This window comes from Gekko japonicus, unplaced genomic scaffold (genome assembly GCF_001447785.1).
Source record: "Gekko japonicus isolate JY-2015 unplaced genomic scaffold, Gekko_japonicus_V1.1 scaffold28, whole genome shotgun sequence".
Lineage (NCBI taxonomy): Eukaryota > Metazoa > Chordata > Lepidosauria > Squamata > Gekkonidae > Gekko > Gekko japonicus.
This window is the reverse complement of record NW_015177010.1, coordinates 617448-635242: the sequence shown is the minus strand read 5'-3', so window position 1 is coordinate 635242 and position 17795 is coordinate 617448. Positions and strand designations below refer to the sequence as shown.

The 17795-nt window shown below is 43.5% G+C and overlaps 1 protein-coding gene across 1 annotated transcript in view; it reads left to right on the top strand.

The window, feature by feature from the left end:
• The window catches only part of PWP1 (PWP1 homolog, endonuclein), a 28939-nt gene that overhangs the window by 4135 nt on the left and 7009 nt on the right, over nt 1-17795 (top strand). Inside the window, exons 4-8 of the mRNA XM_015427587.1 lie at nt 4634-4719; nt 6673-6769; nt 9224-9334; nt 11980-12110; nt 14993-15066. Coding sequence (XP_015283073.1) covers nt 4634-4719; nt 6673-6769; nt 9224-9334; nt 11980-12110; nt 14993-15066 — 499 coding nt within the window. The remainder of the gene's footprint in view (nt 1-4633; nt 4720-6672; nt 6770-9223; nt 9335-11979; nt 12111-14992; nt 15067-17795) is intronic.

Below are 17795 nucleotides of genomic sequence, written 5' to 3'. Positions count from 1 at the left end.
CTTGGGTGCTCCAGCGCCCAGCCTGATACGGCCTCCAGCAGGGATGGCAGACCATTTGCCGGTGTGTTAGGTGGTCGGTACACCAACCAAATGGCCAAACTCTCCTCAGCCTCCAGCATCGCACCGACACACTCCATACCCGCGATCTCTACCTGCGGGAGCGCCCTGAAGGAGGAAGCCTCCCGAATGAAAAGCGCCACTCCTCCCCCCCGCCCTCTGGTCCGTGATTGGTGAAGGACCGAGAACCCTGGAGGGGCAAGCTGGTTGAGCGCAACCGTCTCGCCCTCTTTCACCCAGGTCTCGGTCACGCATGCCAGGTCTGCTTGCTGTTCCTGCACGAAGTCCCGCAGGATTTCGGCTTTGTTGTTAATAGACCTGGCATTGCACAGCACCAATGATGGAGGAGGGTTCTGAATCCTGACCCCACTGCTGGCCACCCTCGGGATGAGTCGAAGGCTGGAAGGGCGCCGAGCCATACTAGTTCTCTGCGCCCTTCGCACTCGACCTTGCCTCGACCCACCGCCATACCTCCCTCTCCCCAAGAGCACTGGAATTTGTTTCCCATGCATCACTGGCGGGCTCCGCGCAGCTTCAGGCCGCCAACCGATGGCCAGGTCACACATACCAACTACTCCAACTAACAATTAATACGTGCTATTCTGTGCAAAATACAAAACAATTTTACCAGTCTACTAACTGTACTTCTTACTGTTCATGTCGGGGGTCTCCCTACCTACTAATTAATTTAATTTAAGCCCCGGCACTCACACCCAACCTTCGTTCACTCACTCGTACATACACATATAGCACTCATCCCACTCATCCCAGCAGACTCACACCATACACTCTTAGCTCTGACACAGCTATGTTCCTGGGTGCCTGGCAGATTGACCAGGCTCTGACATCGATGTTCTTCTGGATTCCACCAGGTCGTGGGCTATGAGATCTCCCGCCCACGTCTGATATATTCAAGTAGGGGCCCGCACCCGGCTCTCTCACCGCCGGCCCCCCCACCACTGCTTCGACACCCTCTTCGATTTACCCAGCCCCTTCATCACTCCCCGCCACTGGCGTCTGTAGGCTGCCCCCGGGGGTCGAAGCTGGGCGCCTCCCGGGTCCAACGCCCCCGCAGCTCTCACACTGCGTTTGTGTTTCTCCCTGCTCCGCCCCGCTCTCCGGACGGCCCCACAACTTTACACACTGCAGGCGTATTGTAAGCTCTCCCGGGTCTTGGCCGCAAGCGCCAGGCGTTTCCAACATTCCGCGCCCTTCCTCCGTCAGCATCGGATGTCGGATGTCTCCTGGGTCTCAGTGCACCCCAACACTCTCTCACTGTGTCGGGGTCAATGGCGGCTCCTCCAATTCGCAGGCCGTAGAGCCCGGAAAACTCCGGGGTTCCCGTCCTCTCCGCACGCCTGAGCCAGCTGTCTCTCAGGCCAAGCGCTTCTCTGCAGGCGTATTGTGAGGCTCTTCCGGGTCACGGCCGCAGGATGCAGGACCCAGGCGCTTCCAGGCTCCACACCCTTCCCCGTCAGCGTCGGATGTCTCCTGGGTCTCAGTGCCCCCCGGCACTCTCTCACTGTGTCGGGAATCAGTGGCGGCTTCTCCGGCACTCTCTCACTGTGTCGGGAATCAGTGGCGGCTCCTCCGGGTTGCAACCCCGGAGGTTCCCCGTCTTCTCCGAGCACCTGGGCCAACTGTCTCTCGAGCGCCTCTTTCCCCCCCAATGCTCTCTCACAGCGTCGGGTTCAGGTCGCTGACAGCCACGCGACTCCCTGGCTTCTCCCCTGTCGTCCCCAAGGTTCAGCGCCCTCCTCGTGCTCTCACCACGCCAGGCTGCTGGTAAGGGCTTCGCCTGGCTGATTAAGCGGCTCCGTGGTCTGCGGCCTCTCCGCCAAGTGGGCGTTTCTGTTCTCCCCAGTCTCTCCTGGGCTGTCGCTGTATGTTTGTTTATTCTTTGTTATTAGTCTTAGTCTTGGTGCAGAGCTTTATAAGCTACCCCTACCCTATCCACTGGACTAACTATAATTTGCTAAAATACTAATTTTGAAGAGTTAAAAGTACCACGGGGGAGCTCAGCACCAGAGCTTCACACCCGGTCGCCATCTTGGTTGTAAAAAAAAAAACACCAAGGCGCACGGAACGCTGTGTGTGTGTGGGGAGGGGTTTCATTTGAAATGCCATCCATCTCTCAGTTGTGGATATTTGGAGTTTTCAGGGCTAGAAAAGATCCAGACTCCATTTTCTCTCCCCGCCCTAAGAAGGGATCTCCATACATTACTTCCAACATCCAGTAACTAAATCTGAACATAAAAAACTGGCCACAAGGCATATTCCTTCAAATTTCAGTCATTCCCTGCTTGGCGGCTTCCTGGAAACATCTGGCAGAAACCAGATGCTGGGCTTAGACTATTGGTCTAGTATACTGTCAAGTTGCAACCAACTTTGCAACCCTGGGACCATGGAGTTTTCAAGGCAAGTGATGAGTAGAGCTGGTTTGCCATTGCCCTCTTCTGCGTAACAACCCCAATGTTCCTTGGTGGTCTCCCATCCAACTGCTAACCATCGCCAACCCTGCTTAGCTTTCAGACTCTGATAAGATCAGGCTGCTCTTGTGGTCCTGGTGGGAAGAAAATTATTTCCACCTCTAAATGTGATTGGTGAGGCCATAAGAGTGGACCATAACTCTGTCTATCAGTTCTCCCCCAAAGCTACCTCTGATATATCCTTCCTCTGTTTTGATCTTCAGAGGAAGAAGGAAAAAATAATATTACAGGTGGTGGGGTGGGAGCTTCCTTCACAGAGGCATCAAAATAAAAATAATTCAGCATTGACTACATGTGTATGTGATTTTGTCTCAAATCTCATGATGTCCTTTGCTCCAACAACTTTTACATAGAGAAATTCCCTTCTAAAAGTTGGATTTTTTTGTCCCCTAAACCTAAACTGGCAACCAGTTCTTGCTATGCTCTAGCCCAGGGGTCATTTCCTGCCAGAGCACACAATAGCCACCAGGGATCTCTAAGATTAATCCCTCACCAGCCTGAGATTAGAGATCCCCAGAATCTCAGTTGACATGTGGGTTTTACACATTAGCAACTCTAGCTCAGAGATGCACTTAATTTTACATAGGTAGCATGTGACCAGCTAGGCACAGGAGTTTAGCCTTGAAGTCCAGTTACCACAATCCAGACAAGTTAGAAAACCAGAATAAGTTTATTCAGCACAGAATTTAGCAATTAGACTATAAGGATTCAAAGTAACAAGCCTAGGCAAGTTTTGCCTTAACTAAACAGTAAGACGCATATTTACCAACATCAGGGTAGCATCCAAGAGTTCAATATTGTGCATTGCTATAGTCCATTAGGTCCCATCTTTGTGCAAGCATACAGCCATGTGCTCAGCTCCAAAGCAGTCCTTTGTCTCTGCTAGGGACCACATGGCAGCACAGCATCCCAGGTGAACAGACACAGAGCAACAGAGAGCATAGCAGGAGGAAGAAGAAGTTCCTCTCATTGGGAATGTCCCCAAATTAGCCCTGGCCAGGGTCCAATTGGAGTAGACATGGGAGTGTCCAATGTATTGTTGCCATGGGGACAACATCTGAATGGTCAGAGCTCTGAAGGGCACACCTGTAGTCATGTGCCCCCCAAATTCCAACCCACCCATGGCCTACGTGACTGTTTGCTTGTTTGCTAGGCCATCTGGTCTTCTGCCAGTATGGAAGTGTGAAAAATGTTGGGTTATATGGCAGGCTATTGAGCCTCTCTGACCAAATGGTCAGCCATCTGGCTGGCAACAGGAAACAAGGTATCAGAAAGACATTCCAGGGGGAAGGCAGGGGTTTATAGGAATCAATATTTCTATACAGTACTGTCCTCTGAACAGCAAGAAATCCTAGGGATAATGCTATCTGGGTCTGGTTCCCTTTGGATGAAGTTTTTGTCAAGTTTCTGTAATATTTACTGTGTTTATAAATATGTATGGAGGCAAAGATATATTTCTGCAGTACCACAGATCTGATATTCCTCAGATCTCCAGAGACAGACAGACAGGACTCCAAGCACTCATAGCAGCTTCTGTTTGCTTCCCTCTCAGTCTCTCCTACACTCAAAACCTGTGGTACATCACACATGCGCCCTACCTGCCCCCTTACCTTAATCTGAGGCAGTTATTTTCCCCAAGTTTGTATGGATACTTAAGAGGACTGTCCCTTAACAAGAAATTAGGACCCTGACTATTCTGAGCCATTGACCTTTGTCAGGGGGCGTGGCATATGCAAATAAGTTATGCTAATGAGCTGCAACTCTTTTTCTACGAAGTGACCTCTGCTCTAGCCTATAAAACTGGCTTGTTGTGAGTTTGAAATTTTGGTTTTTGCTGCAAGTGATTTTAAAGGTCTAAAACACTCTGTTCTGTTACAACTGTGACTGAAGTCGGTACTTCTTTGTGCTATTTCTGAGGTTTTTTCATGGCTCAGACAAAACTGTTGAAGGTCTAATAAGTGGTGTGTCTTGACTAATAGTAAACTTGCTTTACTAAGAAAACAGATGCTTCTGACATTTCACAGTCACTCAGTTTTGCCTGATCAAGTGTCATTCAGTCTTGTGAAATGATCAACATTCTTCTGCAGGTACTGAGAGTCTTGGAGAGGCCTTAGCCGGTCTTGCAGTGTATGGAAGCAATGAAAATGATCCTTACGTTACTATTAAAAATACGGTGAGTAGTAAAGCATTGGCTAGCAGTCACGTTCGAATGAGTTTCGACAGACTAGCACAACCACCCTGGGAAAATTGTGCTTTGTTTGGACACTATTGTCAGTTGGTTAGGTTGGTGCAATGGAGCAGGGCATGGCATTGGTGGCCGTTGAGCATTCCCAGTTTGATCAGTCTCCTAATGTGTGTCTGGATTCCCACACACACACTTGGCAGGACGTTCCAGTGAACTTGAGGTACATTCTTCAGAGTGGACATAAAATAGGTTTGATTTGATTTATTTAATTTGTATCCCGCCATCCCGGCCAAATTTGTTTAACTTTGGCTGCGGTCACACACACTAAATAATCCACTTTCAATACACTTTCAAACTGGATTTTTACTGTGTGAACTGGCAAAATCCAGTTGGAAAGCGCGTTGAAAGTGGATTATTTAGTGTGTGTGACCACAGCCTTGCTCATTTAAAGTGTTTATGTCCCATTTTTTCCTGATCAATGGGACTGATAACAGCTGCAGGATTCTGTGGTGGCTTCTTCTGAAGATAATTGTTTTCTAGCTGATGGAAAATATTTGCAGAAGGAGGCTATTTATTAACCTTTTTGCAAAGGAATTCCCAAGAGGATTAAACCCTTGTAATTGCACATCTTGTTGACTTTGGCTTTGTGTATAGATCTCCCATGATTTGGGGTTTTTTTCCTCACTATACTGTGAGAGACAGATCTTGCTTGAGGTTTCAGTCTTGGACTTTGTAGATTCCTAGTTCCTTCTTCTAATTTTCATCTTGTTGACTTCTGAACTATTGGAGCACCTGTGGACATGGTATTTACCTCTGTTTGAAAACTACATAGTCTGCAGCAATGTTTAGTACTGCTGAGCATTCTGCATAAAAGACATCTGGAGTTTTATTCAGAACATATTTGCCTCAATTACTTTCTGTGTTGGCTGATCTAGAGATATGAAGGTGGGGGTGTTGTTTTTTAAGGCCAGTAAATTTTCCAGTAAATTAAAAAAAAAGTGAATGAATGAAATGCTTTTTCAGAATGTATATTAGGATTGGTTTATATAAAATCGACAACATTCGGTAATTATTACTCTGGATACTATAGACATGTTCATTGTTTACACACAACTAATCCAATGAAACTGATGGGCAGTTCAGGACGGACAAAAGGAAGTACTACTTTACACAGAGAGTGATTGAAATGTGGAAATTGCTGCCAGAGGGTGTAGTGATGGCCACAGGAATAAACAGCTTTAAAAGGAGATTCGATAGATTCATGGAGGAGAAGTCCATTAATGGCTACTAGCTATGGTGACTGAGGGGAACCTCCACATTCAGAAGCACTGAATCTCAGATCCAGGAGACAACATCAGGGGACGGCCTCTATGCCCTGTTGTTGGCTGTCCAGAGGAACTGGTTGGCCACTCTGTGAGACAGAATGCTGGACTAGATGGACCACTGGTCTGATCCAGCAGGGCTCTCCTTATGTTCTTAATTTTGTCTTCAGTTGATCTGCTACATAGTATATAATAAGCTATTGAAGAGTTCAGTGTTTTTAGTATTATAGTGTTTAGCTTAATATCCAGACAGGCTGCTAGTCTTATTGTTTCTGTCCAGTTAATACATTTACCTATATACATTTATGTGTATTACTTTCAAAAAAATTTTTTTTACCTCAGGTGGCAAAAACTAGTATACATCTGCTAAGGTAGCTTTGGATAGAGATTGTAACGCATACTCTCTTAGAATGTTGGTTTCAGAAAATGAAGGCCTTTATACTTGTAAATTTCTTTAAAATCCCAAATACTGCCCTTTAATAAGTTATAAATGATGCAATTTATGTCGTTAAAACTTCAAAATAAATTTAGATTTGATATGTCAGTTTTGCATGTATTTGAATTTTTCCCGTAGTTTCAAAATTTCTGGAAATCTTGCATCTCTTGTTTTCCTTATTAGGACCAATATGAGCATGAAGACTTTGTGATTAAACCCAGTGACAATCTTCTTGTTTGTGGCAGAGTTGATAAGGACCATTGTAGCCTGGAAGTTCATGGTGGGTAATCCCTTCTTGCTTTAATAAAATTCTTAGGATGATCTAGTAAGAGACTCTGTAGTTTTATAAACTGAGTTTCTTTGTTAGTTTCAGTTTGAGTTGAGTTTACATCCTCTTTCATATTTGTACATGCTGACTTTAAAGAAAGTGTGGCTGTGCAATAGAAACAGCTTTGCTTTGTCTGTTCTATTCTAATCTGCTTATGATGCATTTTTATACTTGGGAGGGAAGTGTTTTGTTTTTACACACTGCATGTTTAGGTTGTATTCTGTACTGTTCTCCCTGTATCATTTTATTTTCCTAGGCCACCTTGAGCTTTCCCACTTACATGCATTTTGTGGTTGTTGAAGGAAAAGTTTGTTGCAAGCAAACTGGATTCTGGTACACATACACTGAGATCTGGGATAATATCCAGGCCCCGTAGGGTATTGCCTTTACCCTGCTTACTTAGCATCTTTTGTATTATGCTTTTTTCTCCTCATGGAGACAGCAGTGGCTGCTCTACTGAGGTTCTATTGAGGGAAGAATAGGAACTGCAGGCTTCACATTTTTTGAAGTGGAGAAGAATAGTGGGACGTGGGAGGGTAAGGGATTTAAAAGATTGCTAGCCTTTTCAATAATAATGGACCTCAGCAACAAAATTGTGATGTATCCCCAGCCCCTAATGGGGGTTCTTTTGTTCAGGACTTCAACCAGCTTGGAAGAGGAGCATTGTAGCAGTGGCAAGGGCTCCTGGTTGGAGCTAACGGTGGGGAAGTAGTGGGGGTTCTCAAGTCTTGGTAATGGGAAGGTAAAAAGGAGACCTTTCTGATTCCTTTCCCAACTGTCCTATACTGTGCAAAAGAGCACAGATTTCAGATTCACAACCCTGAAGCCTGCTTTGGCAGTGAGAGCTTGGAAGTACTTCATTCTCTCTCCTTCCCCCCCCACCCCCTTGCTGTGTAGAAGCAGAAGGTTTTCTAGAGAGTCATCATGGCAGAAAAAAAGGTGTCTGCCTCTCTCCCCCTCCCTTTCAGAAACCTCTTGTATAATGCAAGTAGCTTTAGTTGTGTGTTGTTGTTGTTTTTTACTCCCCTCTCCTGTGCTGTGTGGAAGAGATCCATGTGACATAGGGATCGTGTGGTGTGTTCTGTCAAGTGTTTTCCCTGGCCTTAATTTTCTTCTTCCAGGATCCTGTAAAGTGTTCAGTGGCCATTCTCCTTTGCAGCATAAAGAGTCCTGAGGAAAGAGAAATGAATTCCGGAAGAAGCTATTCCTGTGATGCTTATTTCCCTCAACATACTTCCCTTAAACAACAGGGAAGACAGCCCAGTTGTTTAAAGGGTTGATGTAGACACTTCTGAACCGTGTACCAATTACAGAGTCAGCTGCCTCCTTTGCTGACTTCGTCAAATATCTGCATGTGGGAGAAGATTCCTCCACTCTTTTCCTGGGCCAGAAGAAGCACAAGGGAATCTCTTGGATCTTGTGCTGAGCCACAGAGAACTTGGCAGGGCAGTGGGGGAGACACACACCATCCTGTAATATTAGCTTCACTTGAGGGAGTCCTTGTTCCTGTCCCAAACTGGAGACCTGAACTGCACAGTCCACCCACCTGATTCCTTTCAGTTTAATGGCCAGTAGGTAGATCTGTCTCCTGTCCTTGTGCTTCCTAAGTCCTCGTGCAATCCTCTCTTGCCTTAATTTTGGAAGGCTTGCTCCCTTTTTGGTGGGATGTTAGTGGAAAAACTATGTTCTTCAGCATACCTGGTCTCACACACCCCCAGGCATGCAGAAGTGTCCCTCTTGTTTGCAGATGGCCCCATTTTATTTGTTCCAGTGCTTGGTAGAACCTACTATATTAAGGGAAGTATTTGCAATGGGTGGTGGGATTTTCAGTACCGATACCTTTTAACAGCACAGTTAGATGAAGTATGGCAAATTGTCCATTTTTTTTCCTGTTGGGAGGAAGGGTGGTCTTAGTGATTCTGGAGCCCTGGGCAAAAGTTGGGAACCCCCACTATAAATTAGTGAATTAGGTGATAACGGCATTGATGTTGACAGTCTACTAAAGCAAACCTACACAACTTTTGTCCCAAGCAGTTGGAGCGCAGCCCATCAGCCACATATTGGGGTCTCAGTAAACCTTTCATCCCCCCCCCTTCCTCCCCAGAACTGAAAAACGGTGCTGGTGTTATGATTCCATCTCCCCCCCCCCCCCCAATACTTGGCTGCCAGGTTTCATTTCACTTGGTAAATCACAGGTTGTGTTGACCTGAAGTAAATATTCTGTGGTGCTGAACTGCTGAACTTGGATCGCCAAGTACCTTCAGGCCCTTCATGGTTGGTGTCATACAGTCCTGATGATGTTGTCAGCATTGGGGCAACTATGTGTTTGTATCCTGTGTTTGCAGTAAGGATTTGCTTTGTTGACTCGTGTTACTTATGTGAGGAATTATTTCTTCATTCTTTCAGTTTATAATCATGACGAGGACTCCTTTTATGTTCACCATGATCTCATCTTATCAGCATATCCTTTAAGTACAGAGTGGCTGAATTTTGATCCTAACCCTGATGATTCTACAGGTGAGCTAATCTCTGTTGTTCGATAAATCTTAAACTGGCATTTTTGGAACAACAAGTTTCTTTGACTGGTTTGTTAACTTGTTAAAAGAGATTTTGTTTTGAAGAGGGTTTCCCCCCCCCCCTTTCCTCACCAGTGTGTTCTGGTTGCTGGGAACAAACAACAAAGGATTGCAGGGACCAGTTGTTTCAAATTAAGGCTGCGGTTAGTCACTGGGAACAGTAAAAGTTCAGAATTTTTTTCTTGTAGAACACTGGGAAATTTGGGGGAGCACTGAGGAAAAAACTCATGTGAAATATTTTCTATTTAGAATGAGTGAAATGTTTCTTAAGGCAAGGTTTTTCACGCCTAAATTGTGTAGCATAAAAACATCTGAGAGGCTTTGTCACTTTTTACAGTGGAAAAATTGGGACGTTTCAGGGAGCACTGGGAAAAAGTCCCGTCCCCCCCCGATGAATGAAATAAGACACTGTTTTATTCAAAAAGTATAGTGTGAAAAATATTATGTAAGATAATATACAGCATTATATTATGATAATTATATATACTGTAGACAACATTTTCAAGAATATTTTTATTGTAAATAATTTTGGTAACAATATGCTTTTCAGTTTTATAAAGTTTTTACTTAATAGTAAATTATATTGATGTAAATATGTTGATGACTGTACGAGAGTGTTTTTGTCCTTAACGTACACTTTATTTTGTTTACTACATAATTTGTTTTTTACTTCCAACCATTATTTGTTTCTGCCTCTCATAGGGTGCAGAAGTTCACATCTCCTTCTCAAAGTGTAGGGTGTAAGGGTGATTTTTCTTTTACAAAAGACATTTATACTTCTATGTTCCTTAAATGTGCCAAATAGTAGAATTTTATATGTTACAAATAATGCATTTTAGGTTTAATAGGAAAGCAAGTATTGAATACACTGCAACTTTCCCCCAAATGTCCTCTTTTTTTTCCTGAGGAAAAAACTCTGAAATTTTCCTCACTCATAAATGCCAAATTCTGGAAATTTGACATCTCTACAGTTATTGTAGGATATCTCTGAGATTCACCATGTTGAAGTATAGGCTGCAATTTCCTGTCAGAGCTGTAATTTTGAAATTATGTTACCAAAATACCAAGCCAGGAAAATACTCCCTTTTATCTTGTACCTGGATGGTTGGGTACTTGAACTCATTCTGAGAAGTTACAGTCATTCTTTCAAATAGCTCAAAAAGCATGTTACCTTTATATCAGTACTGAGAGCAGGAATGCTGGGTTTAGATCTGGGAAGTGCAGGTTCAAATGTGGTTAGAAAGCTCACTGGGAGTGCTTTTGCAGGCTGTTGCCTCACAACCTAATTGATCTCACAGAGCTATTGTAAGGTTAACATGTGTCTGGCTTCCTGCATGAAAGAAAATTCAGATGCAAATGAAAGGAATAAATATCCTGCTCTATTCCAGGTATTAGTGGTAAGGAATAATGAGGTATAATGTTACCTCTCTGTTCTTATCCCACATTCCAACAGTTACTTGCATTTTTATGTTGGTATTAAGCTTTATAAACCATGTTATGATTTTGTTTGGAAAAAGTTCTAGTAGATGGCTTTCTAAGTGCAAGCCTCTTTATTCAGCCATTGTATGAAACCGTGGATTAAAGTATGGTTAGTGTGACTGTCTGACTGCTAGGCTGCTTCAAGAGAGTACATCACATCTGGATCTGAAGCTGGTTTATTAATCACAGTTAGTCTTAATTATGGTTGTGTGTGTTGTCTGAATGCAGACATCCTGGCCTAACCTGGGCTATGGTTGCCAGGTCCACCCTGGCCACCAGCGGTGGGATGGGGAATTGGGTGGTCAGATCCAGGTTGGGGATGGAGCCTGAGGAGGACGGGAACCTCAGTGGGGTACACAGAGTCCACCCTCCAAAGGACCGATTTTCTCCAGGGGAAATGATCTCTGCAGTCTAGAGATGAGCTGTAATTCCGTGGGATTCCCCGGTGCCACCTAGAGGTGGGCATCCCTAACCTGGGCTTGTCCTCTGGTAACACTCTCCCAGGCTGCAGAGAGAAAGCCATGAAACTGTTGTTTCTTGAGGCAAGCCAGGATTTGGGTTTCACAGGCTAATCATAGTTAAATAAATGGGCGTGGGGGTTATGTCTGAACCGAGCCAAAAAAGTATTTTGTGCTACATAAGAACATAAGAGATGCCAATGTTGGATCAGGCCAAAGGCCCATCAGGTCCAACACTCTGTGTCACACAGTGGCCAGAAATACCAGTGCCATCAGGAGGTCCACCAGTGGGGCCAGGACATTAGAAGCCCTCCCACTGTTGATCCCCCCAAGCACCAAGAAGACAGAGCATCACTTGCCCCAGAGCCCCTATCTATACCTTGTGGCTAATAGCCACTGATGGACCTCTGCTCCATATGCTTCTCTAATTCCCTTTTGAAGCCGTCCATGCTTGTAGCCGCCACCACTTCCTGTGGCAGTGAATTCCAAGTGTTAATCACTCTTTGGGTGAAGAAGTACATAGGTTCATCAGATGATTGCATGTAAATATGTTATCTGCTCAGGGAAAGTAGGACAGAAGCCAGATTGTTCTAACAACTTGAATGTCCTTGTGAATCCAACACTGTTACTCTGGCACGTTCCTCTGCAGGAAATTATGTAGCTGTGGGTACAATGAGCCCCGTCATTGAAGTCTGGGACCTTGACATAGTCGACTGTTTAGAGCCAGTCTTTTCCCTTGGAAGCAAGAAAGCGAAAAAGAAGAAAAAGAAAGGCAAGAAGGTAAGGAAACATTTTATAATAATTTAAAGCGGTGATTACCTGTGGGTAAAGAATAAAGGGAGTTGCCCCTCCTTTTTAGTTTCAAATAGTAAATCGCTTGCAAGCATCAAGATAACTGGGGTTTCTGAGGGTCATCTGTGTCTTGAAATTAACAGGAAGGATGGATTGAACAGGTTTGGAAGGCACCTTTGGGGGGGGAAGGTGCCAAGGTGCCTCATCCATGGGAACTTCTACATGCAACCAATCCAAATGTTTTTTTCTGATGAGACGGCACTTGTTAGTGAAAGACTGGGCATGGTCATCAGCATACTACCTGGGTTCAAGGGGAGGAAAACAGCAGCACTTTTGGGGAGCTTCAGTCAATCCCAATCCATTGTATAAAGGTGGTTAAGCTTCAGTTTCTGAAAGCTGTGTGAAGATGCACGCCAGCAGAAGCGGCAGACGGTTTGGGAGAAGTCTGCGCAGGCAGATCAAAGAGATATTAGGCAGTTATCTTTCTGAAGCGAGGCAAGAGACTGCTATTAGAGTTTCTACAGCTGATGAACGAACTTTCTGTAGCAGTCTCACCCAGCAATAGAATTCCTTGAAATATGCACTGCTGCTCCTTGATCACAGTCCATGTAATAGCTTTATTAGTGCCAACCCAAGGGCAAAGGCGAAAAGGAAAGATTTACCCAACTGAATGCAGATTTCCAGAGAACAGCAAGGAGAGATAAGGAGGCCTTCCTGAATGAACAATGCAAAGTAATAGAGGAAAACAATAGAATGGGAAGGACTAGAGATCTCTTCAAGAAAATTGGAGAAATAAAGGGAGCGTTCCATGCAAAGCTGGCCATGATAAAGGACAAAAACGGTAGGGACCTAACAGAAGCAGAAGAGATTAGGAAAAGATGGCAAGAATACACAGAAGAACTATACAAGAAAGACCTCGATGTCCTTGACAACCACGACGGTATAATCACTGACCTCGAGCCAGACGTCCTGGAATGTGAAGTTAAATGGGCCTTAGAAAGCATTACTAACAACAAAGCTAGTGGAGGTGATGGTATTCCAGTTGAGCTATTCAAAGTCTTAGAAGATGATGCTGTTAAAGTGCTGCACTCAATTTGCCAGCAAATTTGGAAAACGCAACAGTGGCCACAGGATTGGAAAAGGTCAGTATACATTCCAATCCCAAAGAAGGGCAATGCCAAGGAATGCTCAAACTATCGCACAATTGCACTCATATCACACGCTAGCAAGGTCATGCTCAAGATCCTACAAGCTAGGCTTCAACAGTACGTGGATAGAGAACTGCCAGAAGTACAAGCTGGGTTTCGAAGAGGTAGAGGAACTAGAGATCAAATTTCCAACATTCGCTGGATTATGGAGAAAGCAAGAGAGTACCAGAAAAACATCTACTTCTGCTTCATTGACTATGCTAAAGCCTTTGACTGTGTGGATCACAACAAACTATGGCAGGTCCTTAAAGAGATGGGAGTACCAGACCACCTCACATGTCTCTTGAGAAACCTGTATAAGGGCCAAGAAGCGACAGTTAGAACCGGATATGGAACAACTGATTGGTTTCGCATAGGAAAAGGAGTACGACAAGGATGTATATTGTCGCCTTGCTTATTTAATATATATGCAGAGTACATCATGCGAAATGCTGGCCTAGATGAATCACAAGCAGGAATTAAGATTGCGGGGGAAAAGATCAACAACCTCAGATATGCAGACGATACCACTCTGATGGCAGAAAGTGAAGAGGACCTCAAGAGCCTCTTGCTCAGGGTAAAAGAGGAGAGCGCAAAAGTGGGCTTGAAGCTCAACATCAAAAAAACTAAGATCATGGCATCCGGCCCCATGACTCCTTGGCAAATAGAAGGGGAAGTCGTGGAAGTAGTGACAGACTTCACGTTCCTGGGATCCCAGATCACCGCAGACTGTGACAGCAGTCATGAAATTAAAAGACGCCTGCTCCTTGGGAGGAAAGCGATGGCGAACCTAAACAGCATGATAAAAAGTAGAGACATCACCCTGCCAACAAAAGTCCGCATGGTCAAAGCAATGGTATTCCCAGTAGTCATGTATGGCTGCGAGAGTTGGACTATAAGGAAGGCCGAGCGCAGAAGAATAGATTCTTTTGAACTATGGTGCTGGAGAAGACTCTTGAGAGTCCCTTGGACTGCAAAAAGAACAAATCAGTCAATCCTCAAAGAAATCAACCCTGACTGTTCCCTGGAAGGCCAGATAATGAAACTGAAGCTAAAATACTTTGGCCACCAAATGAGAAGGGAGCACTCACTGGAGAAGACCCTGATGCTGGGAAATATTGAAGGTCAAAGAAGACGGGAACGGCAAAGGATGAGATGGTTAGTGTCATCGATGCAACGAACATGAAGTTGAGCAAACTTCAGAGGATGGCGGAAGACCGGAAGGCCTGGAGGGAGCTGGTCCATGGGGTCGCAAAGAGTCGGACTCGACTGTGCGACTGAACAACAAAAGGGCATATACTGGGGTACAAGCTTCCGAGTTCCCCAGAACTCCTCAGCAGGCCAGACATTACAAACAGGAACAAAGCAGGTTCTAATGAGATTTTTAAGTCACGATGTTAAGATGACCTCATGCCCATGTATGGTGGATCTGCTGACAGGTGAAAAAGAATTAGACTACAGAATTAGGTTAAAAAGTGGATCAAAAAGGTTGGTCTATCTTTGGGTTGGTCTTAATGAACGTATTACATAGACGGAGTTCTTGGCTGTTTGAATTTTGGCCCAATGCAGCAGCAAACGTCTAGTCGGCTCCTTAAAGGAGCATCCAAATTAAGCAGCTAATCAAGCATGTTTATATAATACCCATGGAAGCTATAATTAACTTTTAAATGTTTTTGTTTTCAGAGCTTATCTAAAGAAGATAATCATGTAGGGCATACTGATGCAGTTCTCGACCTTTCATGGAATAAACAACTCCGGTAAAAGAAATTTTGAATGGTAAACGGGGCAGTGGTGTTCTTTCAGAGAAAGTGGCATCACTGTACATAGAATAGTTATCCACTAAATTTACACTCTGCCTTTCATAGAGACTCATGGCAGTATACAATAAAGTACTGGTATAAATTGATACCTTGAAACTTAATTTTTTTTTATTTAGAAAAACAGTGAGGATACAGAAAAGAAAAAGGGAAAAGAAAAAAAAAAACCTAATTTCATTTGTCGAAGACAATCATGTAGTACATAATGTATAGGACAGAGAATAATTTCTCTTTCATCTCATTATAATTTTAAAGGTATTATCTATAAAATACAATGATTCTTATTTCTGTTGGAGTACAATTGTATCCATCATTTAAGTTTTAGGTTTCGAACTTCACAGTTAATCTATTTTGTCTACAACACTGGTTTCACCATTACTGTGTATTCAGCATAGCATATTTTTGCTACTTCTACATATTCATTAGAACCTTTAATAGATAAGTATTATATCATGGTGTAAAAGAAAGTGTTATATATTTCATATAGAGAGCCCATTTATATTCGGGATATTACATTTGGAACAGGTTTTAATTCTACTTTTATTTCATTACCATACATTTATATACAATATTTTCTCACTTTAAGTTTGTTTCCTGCTAGCATAATACACATAATACACACTCCATCTTTCCTCAAATTTCATAATAGACCTGTTTCTCAAATAGGTTGTTAATTTTGCCATTCCTGCATATTCAGCAAGTTTATTTTCCATTCTTATAAACGTGGACAAATGTCTAGTTTCCATTTTGCTGTGTAAATAATCCTAACCACTGTCACCATGTATTTGAATAGCTCTTCTAAAATTTTTGGTAATTTGTTAGGCAGAACACTGAATACCATGCTCTTGGCTTCCATTGGGAATTGAAACTTTAATGCATTCTGCATTTTTCAGTGTATTTCTTTCCAATACCATTTTGTTTTTTTACAAGTTCACCACATATGAAATAAGGTTCCATCTATGTCTTGACATTTCCAGCATTTTCCTTTGGAGTGATATACCATCTGAAAAACATTTTGTACCAATTTTCTCTTAGTGTCTGGCTGACTGTAAATTTGATATCTTTTCCCCATAGTAGTTGTCATTGCTGCCTAGATATCTGATCTTTAAAGTTTTGCATCCACTTAATCATACATTTTTTCACTTGTTCATGATCTATTTTTAGCTGGAGTAAAATCTTATAGATCCATCGTAGTAAATGCTCTTTTTGTTTTATAATTGGCTGCTCAAATTCAGTTGCATTTCTTAGAACTCTACCTTCAGTACTTGTGATCTCCTTTAGTCTTGAGACTAATTGATAATATATCAGTTATTGAATGTTTACACCTTCATCTTTAATATCTTGCCAAGACTTGATTTCCCTGAGTGTTTATCATCATGCCATAGTTAATTTTTTTGTATATCTTGTATTCTTCTCCTAATGAGCTTCTATTGGTGACATAAGCAAAGAGTTTGAGGGGCTCAATAAATTCTGGTGTGTAAACCCTATTCTTAAAAATCCATCTCTGATTATGTGACTTCTTTCTTGTGTTACGATCTTTTTAGTCAATTTCTTAATTCATAAGTAATTGTGTAGGCCTTCATCAAGATCTGCTGATTCTAATTTTACTATTCTTTGTCTTGGGTTTTTAATCCAGTCCACAATCCAGACTAGACCTGCTGGTTGGTAATACAATTTTATATTTGGAACTGCTAAACCTGCTCTCTTTTTCTCATCTTGTAATATTTTGAAGCTTATTCTTGTTTTTTTGCCATTCCGTATAAATTCATGTATCTGTCTTTGCCACTCTTTCAATATTTTTTCTTCTATTTTTATGGGTAACATATGGGGGGAAAGTTTAGTTTTGGCACCACATTCATTTTAATTGTAGAGATTCTTCCCAGCCATGAGATTTTTAGTTTTTTCCATTGTTGGGGAAATGAGGGATGCAGGAACTTTTTCACATACCCTCATTCCCACTGTGTTCAGTGTTGGGGAGAGAAAGAACCTGGCTTCCCAGTTTCATCAAAAGAGACAGACAGTTGTTCTAAATCAAAACTCAGTTTATTTCCATACATACTCTTAAGTCAGAAAACACTGAATATTCAGCACAGAATATTTCAACACAACCCCAATCAGGGGTCATTTTGTAGAAAAAGAGCTAGGGGAACTCATTAGCATAACTCATTAGCATATGCCACACCCCCTGACATCACCAGAACTGTGTCATAAGGCCACACCCCCTGACATCACCGGAAGTGTGTCATAAGGCCACACACCCCGCCCCCAACGGTCCCGGCCGCCGCTGCCGGCCTTGCAGCTCCACTGCCGAGCCCCATGAGGGGCCCGGCGGTGGACCTGCAAGGCCGGTGGGAGTGCAAGGAAGCCCCGCCAAGGCCCTCCCTGGCCCCAGGCAGGCAGGGGTGGGGAGAGGCAGGGAGGAATCAAGTTACCCTCCCTCTTCTCCTGCCTCCTCCTGGCTGAATGAGGGCCAGAAGCGGGGCGGCCAGAAGCAGGGGGCGGGGCTTCGTCATGTGCCCCGCCCCCGTACCTCACCCGGGGGAACTGCGATCCCCGCGATCCCCCCGAAATGAACTCTGACCCCAGTACATAAATAGTGCACTTGTAATTCTATAAAGGATATTCTTGGTTGTTCTGTCAAGACCCACAACTGAGGGTAGTTGATCAGA